Source organism: Oncorhynchus masou, chromosome 33 (assembly GCF_036934945.1).
Source record: "Oncorhynchus masou masou isolate Uvic2021 chromosome 33, UVic_Omas_1.1, whole genome shotgun sequence".
In the NCBI taxonomy this organism is placed as follows: Eukaryota; Metazoa; Chordata; class Actinopteri; order Salmoniformes; family Salmonidae; genus Oncorhynchus; species Oncorhynchus masou.
In genome coordinates this window covers 19,198,239-19,218,479 of record NC_088244.1, presented here as the reverse complement: position 1 = coordinate 19,218,479, position 20,241 = coordinate 19,198,239, and the positions used below count along the sequence as shown (strand labels likewise).

At 44.8% G+C, this 20,241-nt stretch overlaps 1 protein-coding gene across 1 annotated transcript in view; it reads left to right on the top strand.

Annotated features, from left to right (window-relative positions):
* Nucleotides 1-20,241, top strand: part of LOC135527968 (FYVE, RhoGEF and PH domain-containing protein 3-like) — a 137,312-nt gene that overhangs the window by 87,954 nt on the left and 29,117 nt on the right. The window contains exons 2-4 of the mRNA XM_064956677.1: nucleotides 8,118-8,282; nucleotides 12,129-12,330; nucleotides 15,236-15,884. Of these exons, the coding sequence (XP_064812749.1) occupies nucleotides 8,118-8,282; nucleotides 12,129-12,330; nucleotides 15,236-15,884 (1,016 nt within the window). The remainder of the gene's footprint in view (nucleotides 1-8,117; nucleotides 8,283-12,128; nucleotides 12,331-15,235; nucleotides 15,885-20,241) is intronic.

The following is a 20,241-nucleotide window of genomic DNA, read 5'->3' as shown; positions in this document are numbered from 1 at the left end:
ATGGATATGCAGTACTATGGTAGTAATCTGAGGGAGGCCAGCTGCTACTGTATATGTGATTGGATGGGATCATTATCCCTCTGTATATGTATAGATAAGCCAGTGAACTTGGCACGCTGCATTATCACTCTACTGTACTCTATTGTACTGTACTTTACTCTAGTCTACTGCACTCATCTCAATGCTACTGTACATTACTCCACTGTACTCTACTCTACTGTACTCTATTGTACTCTACTGTACTGTACTCTACTGCGCTCTACCCTACTGTACTGTACTGTACTGAACTCTACTGTGCTCTACCCTACTGTACTCTACTGTACTGTACTCTACTGTACTCTACTGTACTTTACTGTACTGCACTGTACTGTACTGTACTGTACTCTACTGCACTTTACTTTACTGTACTGCACTGTACTCTACTCTACTCTACTGCACTTTACTGTACTGTACTGTACTGTACTGCACTGTACTGTACTGTACTCTACTGCACTTTACTGTACTGTATTGTACTGTACTTTACTGCACCGTACTGTACTGTACTCTACTGCACTTTACTGTACTGTACTCTACTGCACTGTACTGTACTGTACTCTACTGCACTTTACTGTACTGTACTCTACTGCACTGTACTGTACTGTACTCTACTGCACTTTACTGTACTGTACTGCACTGTACTGTACTGTACTCTACTGCACTTTACTGTACTGTACTGTACTGTACTGTACTGTACTCTACTGCACTTTACTGTACTGCACTGTACTGTACTGTACTCTACTGCACTTTACTGTACTGTACTGCACTGTACTGTACTGTACTCTACTGCACTTTACTGTACTGTACTCTACTGCACTTTACTGTACTGTACTGCACTGTACTGTACTCTACTGCACTTTACTGTACTGTACTGTACTGCACTGTACTGTACTGTACTATACTGCACTCTACTGTACTGTACTGTACTGTACTCTACTGCACTTTACTGTACTGTACTCTACTGCACTTTACTGTACTGTACTGCACTGTACTGTACTCTACCGTACTGTACTGTACTGTACTGTACTCTACTGCACTTTACTGTACTGTACTGCACTGTACTGTACTCTACTGCACTTTACTGTACTGTATTGTACTGTACTTTACTGCACCGTACTGTACTGCACTGCACTTTTCTTTACTGTAGTCTACTGCACACTACTCTACTGTACTCTACTGTACTGTACTGCACTCTACTGTACTCTACTGTACTGCACTCTACTCTACTGCACTGTACTGCACTCTACTGTACTGCACTCTACTCTACTGTGCTGTACTGTACTATACTGTACTGTGCTCTACTGTACTCTACTGCACTCTACTGTGCTGTACTGTACTATACTGTACTGCACTCTACTGTACTATACTGTACTGCACTCTACTGTACTATACTGTACTGCACTCTACTCTACTGTGCTCTACTGTACTGTACTCTACTGCACTCTACTGTGCTGTACTGTACTATACTGTACTGCATTCTACTCTACTCAACTGTACTGCACTCTTCTGTGCTGTACTCTACTGTACTCTACTCTACTCGATGGAGAAATCTGCTGCTGAATTATCATAGATCGGGAAGAGCTCTAGCCTATATTGTACATCCCTTGTGTCCATAGAACATCTGTCCCTTTTTATGGTCTGTGAGAAGCAGCATCTGCTTTTTAGAGATTTGTTCTAGTTAGGTAACATAAATCCTAACTAACAGCAAACTATCCCAGATCTTACGCTGTAGACCTAGTCTAGGTTAACCTGCTTTTGTACACTACACTAAAGTTCCAGTCTGGGTTTTTCCATCTCTATGTATGTGTTTTCCAGTGCGTCTCTGTCTGTGTCCCTATTTCCATGTGTTTTCCATTGTCTGGTTGTGTCTCTGTGTGTGTCTCTTTGTGCGTATTTCCATGTGTTCGACAGTCTCTCTCTCTCGCTCTCTTTCTGTAAATATGGGGGTTTGGCCGTGGGTGATAAATGAGAGAGACGCATCAAGGTCAGAGCACTAGTTATTGTCTCAGAGTCGCAGGAAGGAGAGAGGGAGAGATGGAGAGAGAAGGATGGAGAGGGAGGGAGAGCCATGGGAGGTCTCTGGCTATATAAATGGGTACATATGGTTTTCTCCCTTCTTCCATATTCACTATGTCTCCATATTTTGATACTTATTTCAGACGATGCACTCTTCTAATAAAAAAACTCTACAAAGCCTGTTTCAGACCGTGTGTGGCGATGTGGGTGTGTGGGCGTGTGTATGTGTGTGTGTGTAACACTGCTATGATCGATGGCCATTATTAATCACAGTGCCATTAGATGAGAGTCTGTCTCAATCTGTATCAGTCTTTATCAGTCTGTCTCAGTCTGTCTCAGTCTATCTCAGTCTGTCTCAGTCTGGCTCAGTCTTTATCAGTCTGTTTCAGTCTGTATCAGTCTGTCTCAGTCTTTATCAGTCTGTCTCAGTCTTTATCAGTCTGTCTCAGTCTTTATCAGTCTGTCTCAGTCTGTCTGTCTTTATCATTCTGTCTCAGTCTTTATCATTCTGTCTCAGTCTGTCTCAGTCTGTATCAGTCTGTCTCAGTTATTATCAGTCTGTCTCAGTCAGTTAGGACAACAGAGCAGAGGCCAGATCAATACTAGCAGGTTCAGAGAGAGAGAGAGAGAGAGAGAGAGAGAGAGAGAGAGAGAGAGAGAGAGAGAGAGAGAGAGAGAGAGAGAGAGAGAGAGAGAGAGAGAGAGAGAGAGAGAGAGAGAGAGAGAGAGAGAGAGAGAGAGAGAGAGAGAGAGAGAGAGAGAGAGAGAGAGAGAGAGAGAGAGAGAGAGAGAGAGAGAGAGAGAGAGAGAGAGAGAGAGAGAGAGAGAGAGAGAGAGAGAGAGAGAGAGAGAGAGAGAGAGAGAGAGAGAGAGAGAGAGAGAGAGAGAGAGAGAGAGAGAGAGAGAGAGAGAGAGAGAGAGAGAGAGAGAGAGAGAGAGAGAGAGAGAGAGAGAGTCCGATAAAAGGACTGTCTACGAGGCAGGAAGGGAGTGGAAGAGATGGAGATGAAGAGAGGTGCAGAGGGAATGACGTGCTGACTGAGGGAAGGACAGCGGAAGTGTTGATAGATGTGGGGGTAGCTGTGTGTTTGGGGGATGGGGGTTGGAGTGTCAGGGGGGTCACAGAAGTGGTGACTGACTGATGAGACGCTCCCACGCCTGGAGTGATCCATCTCCCAGACAGCACTGGGGCAGAAAGACTTTACTCTAGGGATGATGGGTAATAAACGACTCCAACAGGGTTGCCTCAGGGCTGACATTGATTGACAGCAGTGTGTTTATATGTGGGTGTGAATGCTTTTGCTTGTGCATATGTGTGTTCATCATTCAGCGAGAGAAAGGGGGAGGGGGAGAATGAATATTGTGTATGTGTCTATTTTTCTAGGTGTGAGTGTCTGTGGGTACGTGTGCGTGCAGGACATTGGGTACATACACACTGTTGGTTGTCCTCACCACTCTCTCTACTCTCTGCAGTTGTAGAAATGTTGAGCCCCAGACTGTAACAGTACGCTGTCATTTCATAGCTGTCTGTCTGATGGAATCTGAATATGTCACACATAGAGATAGATTATATTAGCGTGTGACCTGTGGCACAGGGTCATGTGCTTTCTGGGCTTGACTTACCCTTCATCAGACACACACACACACACACACACACACACACACACACACAAATGTACATACACAGACACACACACACACGAATGTACATACACAGATGCACACACACACTAATGTACAGACACACACACACACACGAATGTACAGACACACACTCACACACACACACACACAAATGTACATATACAGACACACACACACACAAAAAAATGTACATACACAGACACACACACACCCACAATACCATTATGCTTCCATATCCCCTTTCTCAGTGTCAGAATATTTCAGTGTATAAGAACACAGTTCTTATAACTGTAACACTGTCCTCTCTAGTGCTGTTCTGTGAGTCCTTCTCATTCTGTCCTGTTTTCTTCTGACTGGAGAGTGACCATGACATCACCATCTCCACTCTCAAGCAACGGGCAGGTGAGTCAACGGGTCGCCTAGGAGACACAATTCTTGACGTGTCCATAAGGATGGGGTATGGTCGTTGATGAGGTGGTCTTCTGAGTCACGTCACCCTGGCAACCCCCAGCTCCTCAGAGCACCATGGTGATGGTTGTGCTGGGAAGCAAACTGTTCCAATGATCTGTCCCTCATCGTGATTGGAGTTCAGAAGAGGAAATGAATGAATCCACTTGTCTATTCTCTTGTGTGTGTTTATTAAAATGCTCATAGATTGATTCTCATAATTACAGAATGTTAATCTCATCTCTCCATCTGTAAGCAAATTCATTTGATGACTCCGTTTGTGTCGGACATTGTTTAGATCCTGTTTGTCCTGTAGTTGTTACTCTGTTGCATGTACGCACATAACTTTACCACTCTGCCACTGAACAGGACCTGACGGAGTGTGTCAGGTGTCAGAGACTTAGCCTATAGTGTCCATGCAGTCTGTGGCGTTTCATCTTGGTTCCTGCCCTGTACTGTTTCACAGACAGAGATAGTCAGGGAATCTGTTGACCTCCTGTTGCCATAACAATACATACACACACACACACGTCAGCTGGGCACGGGAGCAGGCGTGTAAAGCAGGTTTGGCAGGTGCAGTTAGACTAGGGAACACAGTACACCTGACAACAGGTGTGTGTGTGTTATGCAGGACTGAACTTTACTGAGCTCCAGGGTGTGTGTGTGTGCAAGGAGCTGGCACGGAGAGCTTAACGGTCTCATACCGGGAGAATAGTATTTACTTTGTTGACCAAGGAAGGTGTGTTGGATTTTCCCATTGAAACGGTTTACTGGATTTTTGGCGTCTGAGGAAAGGGGGAACATTGAATGACAAGGTAGCTTTTCCTTCTTGTTCTTGTCTTTTCTTGTGTGTAAAATTCTGCAAATAAGCCCAGTCTGTCTGTTTATCGGGTTTAGGTCGTTGTTTTGCTATCCTTCTTTTCTTTACTTTGGCAAATGTTCAAATGAACACACTTACTTTTTGGTCTCGAAGACCTTTGGAATCATTTGAGCTTTCAGTATTGTAACAGACATGTAGAAGAGTTGTGAGTGTTGAGTAGAGTTGGGAGAAGTGTTGAGTAGAGTTGGGAGTGTTGTGTAGAGTTATAAGTGTTGTGTAGAGTTATGTCTTGTGTAAAGTTGTGAGTGTTGTGTAGAGTTATAAGTGTTGTGTAGAGTTATAAGTGTTGTGTAGAGTTATAAGTGTTGTGTAGAGTTATATGTGTTGTGTAGTGTTGTGTAGAGTTATAAGTGTTGTGTAGAGTTATAAGTGTTGTGTAGAGTTATAAGTGTTGTGTAGTGTTGTGTAGAGTTATAAGTGTTGTGTAGAGTTATAAGTGTTGTGTAGTGTTGTGTAGAGTTATAAGTGTTGTGTAGAGGTGTGAGTGTTGTGTAGAGTTGTGAGTGTTGTGTAGAGTTATAAGTGTTGTGTAGAGTTAAAAGTGTTGTGTAGTGTTGTGTTGTGTTGTGTAGAGTTATAAGTGTTGTGTAGAGTTATACGTGTTATGTAGTGTTGTGTAGAGTTGTGAGTGTTGTGTAGAGTTATAAGTGATGTGTAGAGTTGTGAGTGTTGTGTAGAATTATAAGTGTTGTGTAGAGTTATAAGTGTTGTGTAGTGTTGTGTTGAGAGTGTTCAGTGGAAGTGATTCCTCTGTGTCGTCAAGTTCCTGTTTACTGTTAGGACCTTTGATCTGCGGGCCAGGTTTCACTCTCTCTCAGATAACCATGACTACGGAGTTTCAATAGACCCAGACCCTTATGACACCGTAGGTCTCGTTACTGATACAGACTGTTTGTTTTTCCCAAGACTTGACCTTTGTCTATGGTCAGAGTGTTTCTCATTGGTCAGTGATTTGGCTGAAGGACTTCAGAGTAGATAGATTTCATCACCTTAAGATTGGGGGCAGGAAAAGCTGATCCTAGATTAAGTTTTACAAAGTCATCAGTTCTCTTTGGTGAATGGCTTTCCTCTATATGATAATGTGGGATGCTGTGTGTCTGTATAGTCAATACTATACAGTCTGCTGTTTACAAATGGATTTCTGTTGCAGCGGTAGTGAACGTGAGAGTGGGAACTGGGCACTATTTTATGATTTGCTACTGTACTGTTTATAGCTTAAGTGAAAAGCTTTGTCTTCCATGGTTGTATGCAAACTGTAGCACACTCTCTCTCTTGCTCTCTCTCTCTCCTCCCCTTCTCCTTCTCTCCCTCTCCCTCTCTCACTCTCTCTTCCCTCACTCCCTACTTGGTTTGGTAAAGGCCTTGTAGATATCATATGTTGGGAAAGCCAGCCTGCAGCAGGACCTCATGAGGGCAGACAGCGAAGCAGGACTCATTACAGACTGACATAGATCTGCCTGCCTTCACTGCCTGAAGCTGCAGGCTGAAGCTGAGCTGGACAACACCAAATCAGACATGGAGAAGCTCCTCAGTGGTCTCACTACCATCTCTAAACTAATCCTTTGGCGATGCGTGTGGAGTGAATAGATACGTGCCCTCATCAGCCTGCAGGAAAGAGAGCAGAGAGGAGCAGTGTGGATGGTAGTTTATATAGATGATCATAACGTACTGACAGGGTTATCATTGATAACACACAGCAAGGCTTAACACAGGCTATGATGAGGGCACTAGGAACAAAGACAGCGGTACTTAGACACAAACACAGAGGCACACACACACACACACACACACACACACACACACACACACACACACACACACACACACACACACACACACACACACACACACACACACACACACACACAGGCATAGGGATACACAAGCACACGTATATACACAGTAAACACATACTTCCCCCACTCTCAACACAAACAATACATTATGTGAACATACCAACATATTGCACAAAACAGCACTCATGAAAAAGGCCACACTTCAATTCAAAAGGCCACACTGAATTTCAAAAAGCCCTTACAGGCATCTCCCTGATGAAACTAGCTAGCTGCTAAAGGCCTCATTGTCCCACAGTGCATCTGTTTGTAGTTCTGTTGAGTGGGTTTCTTAAACACACAGCCTGATATCACAGACATGCAGAGAGAAAGTGGGACACACACACACAGGCCATTATCACTCCCAGCTAGTCAAAAGGATGGAGGATCAGGATGTAGACATGTATTATTTATAGGCAGGCCTATCAGAGAGCTGGCTGTAGACTCATTGAGGCGGAAGCCTCTTCTCTCTCCTCTGGCCTGGTGTCAGGATCGATGCTGGGCCTGTCTGTTCCCTCTATGCTTCCTCTATGCTTCCTCTCTAGTTCTTCTTGCTCCCTGCAGCATGGTCGTTTGTTCACCTCCTACAGTTACAGTTACACTCCACCACTCAAGTGTAATGCAGCTAGGCCTGTATGGATCTGCATCGTTCAGGTGTCCTTGGACTGAAACTGGGACTGTATAGGGCTGCATTGTTCAGGTGTCCTTGGACTGAAACTGGGACTGTATAGGGCTGCATTGTTCAGGTGTCCTCGGACTGAAACTGGGGCTGTGTAGGGCGGCTTCGTTCAGGTGTCCTCGGACTGAAACTGGGGCTGTATAGGGCTGCATTGTTCAGGTGTCCTCGGACTGAAACTGGGGCTGTGTAGGGCGGCTTCGTTCAGGTGTCCTCGGACTGAAACTGGGGCTGTGTAGGGCGGCTTCGTTCAGGTGTCCTCGGACTGAAACTGGGGCTGTGTAGGGCGGCTTCGTTCAGGTGTCCTCGGACTGGAACTGGGGCTGTGTAGGGCGGCTTCGTTCAGGTGTCCTCGGACTGAAACTGGGGCTGTGTAAGGCGGCTTCGTTCAGGTGTCCTCGGACTGAAACTGGGGCTGTGTGGAGCTGAAACTGCTGGGTTTTTTGGCTCACCTATGTCACTTTCTTGGTGTTCTCAAACTAATACTGTGTTCCTTCAGAACAGGTTGCATTCCTGCGTGTTCTGTGAACAGAAGTTATGTACTCACCAGTCAACCTAATATATCATCTCCCTCTCTCTCCCTCAGACCTCTCTCCCTCCTCTCTACAGTACCAGTGTGGATCGGTGGACTTCCTGTGTTCCCCACGGCTGGGAAAGAAAGCCCCGCCCCCTCCCAGACCATGTCACGGCCGGCCTGCAGTCAAGCCCCACCCCCAGCCTACCGCCACACCCACCTCTCAGAAACCTCAAGGTACAGTGCTGGTTTATTTGTCATTTAGCATTATAAATAGTTGTTTATTACAATAATGTCATTATCATGTTGGTACAATATCCAGCGTTGTGTTATTAGCCTGCGTTTCTTAGGCAATGACTATGACCCAGGCCCCAGAGTTTTATTTAGTCAGGTCAGCGTTCACCCACATATTTATCCCACAAACACATCAGTCAGAAAAAGAGATCAATGGTTCAGATCAAAGACTGTTGTTAGTCCAACTATAGCTTCATGCTATCTGCCTGTTGAGGCATTACTTTAGGCCAGCGTTATAATTATTTAATTAATTACTGGAATTGATTTGGCCAAGTGCAACTGCGTTCTCGGTTCACTGCGCTCTGTGCATAGCAACATTGTTTCCTGCAGTTTTGTTGAAGATCACTCCGCGACCTACATGCTGCAGTGCTGTAGTTCAAGCCACTGACTTGTTATCAGTGTTGCCAACTTAGCAACTTTGTCGCTATATTTAGTGAGTATTCAGACCCCTCTTGCGACACATTTTCAAAAAAGTGACTAGTGAAAAATCTAGCGACTTTTTCTGGTGTTATTGGAGACTTTTGGAGACTGACATGAAAGCACGTATCGTTCTTACTCTTCTCAACGAGCAGCGGGTGCTGCCGTGGGCCCCAACCCAATTTGACACACACAGCCTCAGTCACTTACTCACCTTGTCCACTGTGTGTGCCTCTCTGTGACATAAGCTTAACATCTAGCTGGCTAGCTCATCATGTCTCATTCTAAACTGTACACTCAAAAATACAGAAAGGAGTGGGAATCAAACCCTGAATTTCAAAGGCTGGTTGAAGCCATTATTGATGATACACGGGCATACTGCCTGTATTGTAAGGCTGGTTTCTACGCCAAACTTAGTGATGTAAATAAACACATGACAACTCAAAACACACTCAAAAGGCAAAGCCTTATAACAGTTCCACCCAAAACAAGCTGCCATTTATGGTAAAAAAAAAATGGCATGTGATCACATTGGAGAAGCATGTAGAGCTGCTTTCTCAGAGTCCACTGCTGCTACCCACTTCAACATGCACAGGACAAAGTGCACAGTAATGATTAATGGTGTTCTAGCACCATACTTTCTGAAAACGTTGGTCACAGATGTTGGTGACCAGCGTTTCAGCCTCCTCCTCGATGAGTCCACGGATGTAAGTGTACCTGGGGGTTGTGATAAGGTGCTTTACTGACACCAAGCAGACAATTGTATCAACATTTCCGGGGCTTGTTGAGTTGGAGGGAGGAGATGCCAAATCTATAGTCAGTGCTGTTGTGGCTTTGAAGTGTTGTCTTAAAGAGAAACTCCTGGGGACAGGGACTGACAATGCCTCTGTTATGGGGATTAACAATGGGGTCCATAAAGTGCTGAAGGAGGAGTATGGCCTCAAATATCTGGTTCTTATTCGCTGTGTGTGCCACTCTCTGCAGCTTGCTCATTTGTAGTTCTAAACATATTTAGGGTGTTTTTTACTCACTTTTTGTCCCTCCCACAACATTATTCCTCTCTCCTACAGCGTCCATCACAATTACATGTACATGGCCAATTATGCAAAGTAGGTGATGACGTCATTTAGCGACTTTTAGGACAGCCAATAGCTACTTTCCTTACTGAGGAGTTGGCAACACTGCTTGTTATTCCTCACCGCTGTCATGAAATGGACTCATGCTCATCACAAGTTCTGACTGAGCTCAATGGTCATGGCACGCAAATACAGTGATGACGTTTTGTCTCTTTCATACAAACTTTGAGAAATAATGAGGAGCGCCCACAATGTGTTTTGTGTGAGGAAGTGCTTAGTAATGAGTCTCTCAAAACTAACAAATTAATAAAATGACACGCCCTGACCAAACATCCAGGCACAACTGTACATGACAGTAAACCCAGGGAGTTATTTCAGAACAGGTCAGTATGCCTCAGGAAACAGTGCTTTGAAAGTGGAAAAGTAAGTCAACTAACAAAGCATTGTTGTCATTTTATAACAAGTGATAATAAGCAGAAATAAGGGAGTACTATCTCTCATAGTAATAGATGTGAGTTTCTCTTTCAAACAATCCCCTGGCCGTTTAACGTTTAACAACTAATAGCTGACGTTAGCCAAAGCAAGTTAGCTAGCTACTGATAGTGTAAACCTAAGAAACAGTACAGATGAAGATGAAAAGTGATCAGGCCTACTGTACATTTTACTGTAGAAATGATTGTTGAAAACAAGTCTAGGTTGGAACTGTTACAAGTAATATTTTTTATTCTGATCTGGAATAAACTGATTGAAGCAAGATGCTTTTTGAGACAAACACTCACACAGTTCTGGGTTGATCATCTGCAGCAGGAAGCCGTCTCCTGCCTGACTGAGAAAGCAGTAGATGTTCTGATCCAGTTTGGCACCACATACCTTTGCAAGTCAGGGTTCTGAAGTACAGAAACCGTTTCAATGCTGAGCATGACCTCAGTGTTACACTGTTAAAATAATAGACCTGCTTGTTGAAAACTTCAACCAGCCACACACCTCTCATTAGGACTGAACTTCAACCAGCCACACACCTCTCATTAGGACTGAAAACTTCAACCAGCCACACAACTCTCATTAGGACTGAAAACTTCAACCAGCCACACACCTCTCATTAGGACTGAAAATGTCTCATTAGGACCTCTCATCTGGTCTACATCTGTGTGATGTGATCAATCAGTTTATTCCAGTTCAGAATAAAAACATATGTATTTTAACAGCAACAGTTCCAATCTAGACTTTCTATCAACAATCATTTCTACAGTAAGATGTACAGTAAGATGTACAGTAGGCCTGATCATTTTTTATCTGTACTGTTACTTAGGGTTGCACGATCAACAAGCCTGTGTGTGTTCTGTTCTACATCTGTGTGATGTGATCAATCCGTTTATTCCGCTTCAGAATGAAATAATTTATTGTATTTTAACAGCAATAGTTCCAACATAGACAGGTATGTAAGAGTGTTTTTAACGGGGAAAAATAAACTAAAGTTATTTATGGGTATTTCATTGTTATTTGTTTTTGTCTATATTGCATTTTTTAGGCATATGGGCAATGAAATGTACCGATATTTACGAAAAGTTGCATATTTTCCGAAGCTTGGGTCCCAGGAAAACACAGAATATCTCATTTGGGTGCCAGGCTGAAAAAGAACCCCTGCTTTAGGCTGTGCTGTAGTCACACACACACACTCAGAGAGAGACCTGTTCCTCATTCAGCCCTAGTACAATACCAAGCACACAGCAAAGACTGGCCTGCATAAAATATGTAGAAAAAACCTAGTGTCCTCTAAATGCATTCTGCACTAACCATGTTTTAAGAGCATGTAGCTAGCTATACAGTAGCGTGTTATCCTCTGATAGTGTGGGTGGCCATTTTCGCAGAGTCTGTTTTTGGACTGCTCTCGGCCTGTCATTTTTTTTGTCTGTGTGCTTGTGTTTTTTTTATCTGACTTTGAAACCACAGTGGCTTACAAGCAGTCATCACTGCATCCTGTTCTGAAACCAGGAAGCAGTCTTAGCTCTGTGAAGCAGCATCAGAACTTCTCCTGTGCTGTGTTCCTGGACCTACTCTTGGAGTTGAGCATTTATATGTTGTGTTTTGTGGTGGCATTTGGACTGTAGTTTTGTGAGTGGGTAGCTGCAGCAGCCAAGGGCGTCTGGAATACAGAAATGGAGACTTTCTCACACCGGGGCACTTGAAACAGGACTGTTTCTGTCGTCACACCAGTGACCTGACCTAGTATCTGTTTTTTTTCACTCTTTCCTTCTTCATCATTCCATTCCCCCTCTTCCTGGACCTGGACCTACAGTGCCGCCTAAGCCCCTGCACCTGCTGGCCCTCGGACAGGACAAGAAGCCCAAGAGGATCCCCCCGGCCCCCTCCAGGCCGCTGCCTGCTCCCCCAACTTCGCCCAAGCCGCGGCCCAGCCAGATCCCCCCTGGCCTGGCCACACTGCCTCAAAGAGAAGCCCAGAACGTGGGGCTACTCATCGAGAGGTTTGAGAAGTCCAGGTACTTTACTGCACTGCAGGGGGTAGGAGATTCCACAAGGTGTTCTCACCCTGTATCATTATATTTAGTTGGATTATTTATGATGTGGGTATTTCTATACGAGTATGAATGTTTTGCACGGAATACACACTCAATGTCTGTCTTGCCCTCTGTTACAGAATACACACTCAATGTCTGTCTTACCCTTTGTCACAGAATACACACTCAATGTCTGTCACAGAATACACACTCAATGTCTGTCTTACCCCCTGTCACAGAATTCACACTCAATGTCTGTCTTACCCTCTGTCACAGAATACACACTCAATGTCTGTCTTACCCTCTGTCACAGAATACACACTCAATGTCTGTCTTACCCTCTGTCACAGAATACACACTCAATGTCTGTCTTACCCCCTGTCACAGAATTCACACTCAATGTCTGTCTTACCCTCTGTCACAGAATACACACTCAATGTCTGTCTTACCCCCTGTCACAGAATACACACTCAATGTCTGTCTTACCCCCTGTCACAGAATTCACACTCAATGTCTGTCTTACCCCCTGTCACAGAATTCACACTCAATGTCTGTCTTACCCTCTGTCACAGAATTCACACTCAATGTCTGTCTTACCCTCTGTCACAGAATACACACTCAATGTCTGTCACAGAATACACACTCAATGTCTGTCTTACCCTCTGTCACAGAATACACACTCAATGTCTGTCACAGAATACACACTCAATGTCTGTCTTACCCTCTGTCACAGAATACACACTCAATGTCTGTCTTACCCTCTGTCACAGAATACACACTCAATGTCTGTCTTACCCTCTGTCACAGAATACACACTCAATGTCTGTCACAGAATACACACTCAATGTCTGTCTTACCCTCTGTCACAGAATACACACTCAATGTCTGTCACAGAATACACACTCAATGTCTGTCTTACCTCCTGTCACAGAATTCACACTCAATGTCTGTCTTACCCTCTGTCACAGAATACACACTCAATGTCTGTCTTACCCTCTGTCACAGAATACACACTCAATGTCTGTCTTACCCTATGTCACAGAATACACACTCAATGTCTGTCACAGAATACACACTCAATGTCTGTTTTACCCTCTGTTACAGAATACACACTCAATGTCTGTCTTACCCTCTGTCACAGAATACACACTCAATGTCTGTCACAGAATACACACTCAATGTCTGTCTTACCCTCTGTCACAGAATACACACTCAATGTCTGTCTTACCCTCTGTCACAGAATACACACTCAATGTCTGTCTTACCCTCTGTCACAGAATACACACTCAATGTCTGTCTTACCCTCTGTCACAGAATACACACTCAATGTATGTCTTACCCTCTGTCACAGAATACACACTCAATGTCTGTCTTACCCTCTGTCACAGAATACACACTCAATGTCTGTCACAGAATACACACTCAATGTCTGTCTTACCCTATGTCACAGAATACACACTCAATGTCTGTCTTACCCTCTGTCACAGAATACACACTCAATGTCTGTCTTACCCTCTGTCACAGAATACACACTCAATGTCTGTCACAGAATACACACTCAATGTCTGTCTTACCCTCTGTCACAGAATACACACTCAATGTCTGTCACAGAATACACACTCAATGTCTGTCTTACCCTCTGTCACAGAATACACACTCAATGTCTGTCACAGAATACACACTCAATGTCTGTCTTACCCTCTGTCACAGAATACACACTCAATGTCTTTCACAGAATACACACTCAATGTCTGTCTTACCCTCTGTCACAGAATACACACTCAATGTCTGTCACAGAATACACACTCAATGTCTGTCTTACCCTATGTCACAGAATACACACTTAATGTCTGTCTTACCCTCTGTCACAGAATACACACTCAATGTCTGTCTTACCCTCTGTCACAGAATACACACTCAATGTCTGTCACAGAATACACACTCAATGTCTGTCTTACCCTCTGTCACAGAATACACACTCAATGTCTGTCACAGAATACACACTCAATGTCTGTCTTACCCTCTGTCACAGAATACACACTCAATGTCTGTCACAGAATACACACTCAATGTCTGTCTTACCCTCTGTCACAGAATACACACTCAATGTCTTTCACAGAATACACACTCAATGTCTGTCTTACCCTCTGTCACAGAATACACACTCAATGTCTGTCACAGAATACACACTCAATGTCTGTCTTACCCTCTGTCACAGAATACACACTCAATGTCTGTCACAGAATACACACTCAATGTCTGTCTTACCCTCTGTCACAGAATACACACTCAATGTCTTTCACAGAATACACACTCAATGTCTGTCTTACCCTCTGTCACAGAATACACACTCAATGTCTGTCACAGAATACACACTCAATGTCTGTCTTACCCTCTGTCACAGAATACACACTCAATGTCTGTCTTACCCTCTGTCACAGAATACACACTCAATGTCTGTCTTACCCTCTGTTACAGAATACACACTCAATGTCTGTCTTATCCTTTGTCACAGAATACACACTCAATGTCTGTCTTACCCTCTGTCACAGAATACACACTCAATGTCTGTCTTACCCTCTGTCACAGAATACACACTCAATGTCTGTCTTACCCTCTGTCACAGAATACACACTCAATGTCTGTCTTACCCTCTGTCACAGAATACACACTCAATGTCTGTCACAGAATACACACTCAATGTCTGTCTTACCCTCTGTCACAGAATACACACTCAATGTCTGTCACAGAATACACACTCAATGTCTGTCTTACCCTCTGTCACAGAATACACACTCAATGTCTTTCACAGAATACACACTCAATGTCTGTCTTACCCTCTGTCACAGAATACACACTCAATGTCTGTTTCTTCTTTATTTCCCAGGATTCCGATTCTTGGCGTCCCCCCGAAGAATCAGCTCCACCTGTGCCTGAGTATGGACGCCATGTCTGAGACCACACCCCCCTCTGCCCCTGACCCCACAGCACACTCCCCTTCAGGGTCAGCACGAGCAAAGGATTCTGGGAAACGCTCCCCCGCCGACAAACTTGCACATATCGTCTCGGAGCGGATTGATGAGGTCACAGAGCTGATAGAACTCTCACACCTGGCCTCACTCCGCATCGACGGCCACGAGGACATTCCTCTGGACTCAATGGAGGACCACCTCGACATCGCCCATGGTGATGGAGTTGGTTCCCTTGACGATGCGGAGCGGGAGGAGAGAGGCTCTTCCCATGAGCTCCAGGACAATCCGGACTCTCTCTCCTCGGAGCAGAACTTAAATGGGAAGATTCCCAACAGGGACAGCGGGATTGACAGCCCATCGTGTGCGGTGGAGGGTGAGGTGTTCCCCAACGAGGACGCCATCGACGAGGAAGAGCGCTATGACAGCGTCACGGAGACGGAGACCAGTGTGTCCTGCTGCATAACCCTGGACAACAAGCGTGACTCCACACAGGACGAGGACAGTGACCTGGATGAGGTCAGCAGTGGGGAGATGGAGGGAGGAGAGAAGACAGACACACACAGGGTGAGTCAGACACACACACATTCTTATCAGTCCTCTCAGTTCGTAGGGCAGTAACTGTAACCTGACCATCTATTATTGTCCGGATGAACTATCTGAAAGTCTGCATCAGTTTCAGGTGTTTTTTTGTTTATGAAACTGTGGGCCTATACACAGCACAACACACACACAAACACACCCAAACAAACAGACACACTATTTCAGACTCTCAAGTGTATGTGTGGCGGTCACAAGAGTCTGTGCGGTATTTAAAAGTGGATGTGCTGTGGGGTGTAGGGAGATGAGTACCTGCCCAGGGCTGTAAAAGGATCTTGTGACTACTGCTAGAGGACAAACTAAACCAGACAGAAACCTGCACACAGCCAAGCTGCTGTTTCCTCTGACTTCCCACCGTTGATCTGTGTGAGAGTGATACTGACACTTCCAACAGAGAACTTCACATTTTACCGGTCCGGTATACATGAACCCCCCTGCCAGAAAAATACTGTCTATTTATTGAAATTAAAGGATGAGGGGAAGGTCAAGAAACATCAGACAGAAATAGAAAGAGAGAAAATGAGGTATAGAAAGAAGAGAGACAGAATGCAAGTCAGCAAGAGAGTGAGAGAGTGTGCTGAAAGTTAGCTAAGGAGGACAAGTGTGAGAAAGAGATGGGTGGGCTTTGGTGATGAGTGGTAGCTGAAACTAGAGTACAGGACCGTCTTCATGGGCGTCATCAGTACAGGACAGTCATCATGGGTGTCATCAGTACAGGACACTCATCAGTACAGGACAGTCATCATGGGTGTCATCAGTACAGGACACTCATCATGGGTGTCATCAGTACAGGACACTCATCATGGGTGTCATCAGTACAGGACAGTCATCATGGGTGTCATCAGTACAGGACAGTCATCATGGGTGTCATCAGTACAGGACAGTCATCATGGGTGTCATCAGTACAGGACAGTCATCATGGGTGTCATCAGTACAGGACAGTCATCATGGGTGTCATCAGTACAGGACAGTCATCATGGGCGTCATCAGTACAGGACAGTCATCATGGGCGTCATCAGTACAGGACAGTCATCATGGGTGTCATCAGTACAGGACAGTCATCATGGGTGTCATCAGTACAGGACACTCATCATGGGTGTCATCAGTACAGGACAGTCATCATGGGTGTCATCAGTACAGGACAGTCATCATGGGTGTCATCAGTACAGGACCGTCATCATGGGTGTCATCAGTACAGGACCGTCATCATGGGTGTCATCAGTACAGGACACTCATCATGGGTGTCATCAGTACAGGACAGTCATCATGGGTGTCATCAGTACAGGACAGTCATCATGGGTGTCATCAGTACAGGACCGTCATCATGGGTGTCATCAGTACAGGACACTCATCAGTACAGGACAGCTATCATGGGTGTTAGCAGCACTGTGATGTTATCCCCTCAGCATTGTTATGATGGGGCACAGCCCAACACACCCAAACACACACCCATGTGAGCACACGCACTTACACAGACACACAAACACACATACACACACACCGTAGTGACAGCACATACCCTTTACCTCATGAGCAAGGGAACTCCATGTTTCTTGATATCAGCATTACTGTCAAGAGGAAATGTGTGTGGGGAGGGGCAGGAGGTGTGTGGGGACAGTGCCACTCTCTGACACTAACAGCTGGTATGTTGATAGCGTTTTAATGACACTGCTGTCGCAGAGGATGTGGGTTGTGGGGATGCACATTACGACAGGAAAATAAATAAATGTACATTCTTTCAGTCATTTGCTCTGCTACAGAAATAGATGAGATATTTTACCTGCAGGGTATTATTATGCCTATGTGAGTGTGTGCTTGTTTGTGAACATACACTGCATGACCAAAAGAATGTGGACATCTCATTCCAAACTCAGGGGCATTAATATGGAATTGGTCCCCTCTTTGCTGCTATAACAGCCTCCACTCTTCTGGGAAGGCTTTCCACTAGATGTTGGAACATTGCTGCTATAACTGCCTCCACTCTTCTGGGAAGGCTTTCCACTAGATGTTGGAACATTGCTGCTATAACTACATCCACTCTTCTGGGAAGGCTTTCCACTAGATGTTGGAACATTGCTGCTATAACAGCCTCCACTCTTCTGGGAAGGCTTTCCACTAGATGTTGGAACATTGCTGCTATAACTGCCTCCACTCTTCTGGGAAGGCTTTCCACTAGATGTTGGAACATTGCTGCTATAACAGCCTCCACTCTTCTGGGAAGGCTTTCCACTAGATGTTGGAACATTGCTGCTATAACTGCCTCCACTCTTCTGGGAAGGCTTTCCACTAGATGTTGGAACATTGCTGCTATAACAGCCTCCACTGTTCTGGGAAGGCTTTCCACTAGATGTTGGAACATTGCTGCGGGGACTTGCATCCATTCTGCCACAAGAGCATTTGTGAGGTCCGCCACTGATGTTGGGCGATTAGGCCTGGATTGCTGCCGGCATTCCAATTCATCCCAAAGTTGCTTGATGGGGTTGAGGTCAGTGCTCTGTGCAGGGCAGTCAAGTTCTTCCCACACCAACCTCGACAAAACATTTCTGTATGGACCTCGCTTTGTGCACGGGGACATTGTAATGTTGAAACAGTAAAGGGCCTTCCCCAAACTGTTGCCACAAAGTTGGAAGCACAGAATTGTCTAGAATGTCATTGTATGCTGTAGCATTAAGATTTCCCTTCACTGGAACTAAGGGGCCTGGCCCGAACCATGAAAAACAGCCCCAGATCATTATTCCTAATCCGCCAAACCCGGATTAGTCCGTGGTGAAGTGTGATTCATCACTCCAGAGAATGTGTTTCCACTGCTTCAGAGTCCAATGGCGACGAGCTTTACACCACTCCTGCTGATGCTTGGCATTGCCCTGCCGATCTTAGGCTTGTGTGTGGCTGTTCGGCCATGAAAACCAATTTTATAAAGCTTCCGATGAACAATTATTGTGCTGACGTTGCTTCCAGAGACAGTTTGGAACTCGGTAGTGAGTGTTGCAACCGAGGACAGATCATTTTTACACGTTATGCGCTTCAGCACTCGGCGGTCCCTTTCTGTGAGCTTGTGTGGCCTACCACTTTGTGGCTGAGCCATTGTTGCTTCTAGACGTTTGCACTTCACAATAACAACTCTTGCATTTGATCGGGGCAGCTCTAGCGGGGCAGCTCTAGCGGGGCAGCTCTAGCAGGGCAGCTCTAGCAGGGCAGAAATTTGACGTACTAACTTGATGGAAAGGTGGCATCCTATGACGGTGCCACGTTGAAAGTCACTGAGCTCTTCAGTAAGGCCATTCTACTGACAATGTTTGTCTATGAGGATCGAATGGCTGTGTGTGTAACGTGTGCACTGGGAGTTGGGAAGCAAGTTCAGAGAGTGAATCATTTAATAAACAAAACATTAACAACGCACAGACATGAAACTGGAACAGAAACAATAACGACTGGGGAAGGAACCAAAGGGAGTGACATAAATAGGACAGGTGATCAAGGAGGTGATGGAGTCCAGGTGAGTGTCATTAGGTGCTGATGCTTGTAACAAGTGTGCACAATAATCAGCAGGCTGGTGACCTAGAGGTCGGAGAGCGAGCACACGTGACAATGTGTTCGATTTTATACACCTCTCAGCCAAGGGTGTGGCTGAAATAGCCAAATCCACTGATTTGAAGGGGTGTCCACATACTTTTGTTTGTATAGTGTGTCTCTACAGTATGTTTCACAGTTTTCTCCTTTCCTGGTTGTGTGTGTGATAATGTGTGTGTACCAGACAGCTGTTACAAAACACAATGTCACAACATAGTTCATCCTCACTCTGTGAGGTCTGGTCCCTGTCACTGTCAGTCCAGGAATGTAATTTCACCCATTATGTTAATCCCTGTTGTAGAACCTGTGAAGTCGTGAAACTGAATACACATCCGCAGCAGTTTACATGTCATCTCAGCTCCACTAGTAAACACAGTATTGGTGACTAAATCAGCTCTCAGTAAACCAGAACTGATGACTGATTACTGCAACATGCCAGTGTTCATTTCATTAACAAAAAAGTGACAAAAATATTCGTCAAACACCAATTTTCTAGTGGCAATTGAAGAGACTTTAACTGACTAAATAGACCCAGAAAGGTCTATAACTAAACATTTTTCATTTAATTTCAATCGACTAAAAGATGATTATCTCTGTCACTAAAATCTGACTACTAAATGGACTGGACAAGAGCTTTTGGAGAGATTGAGAGCTTTTCAGTGATAAGCACAATTGATATTAGCAGCACAGATGCGCAAGCACAGTTCTGTTCAGCAGTGGGAAGGATGGGCCACACTCGGCACACACAGCCTAC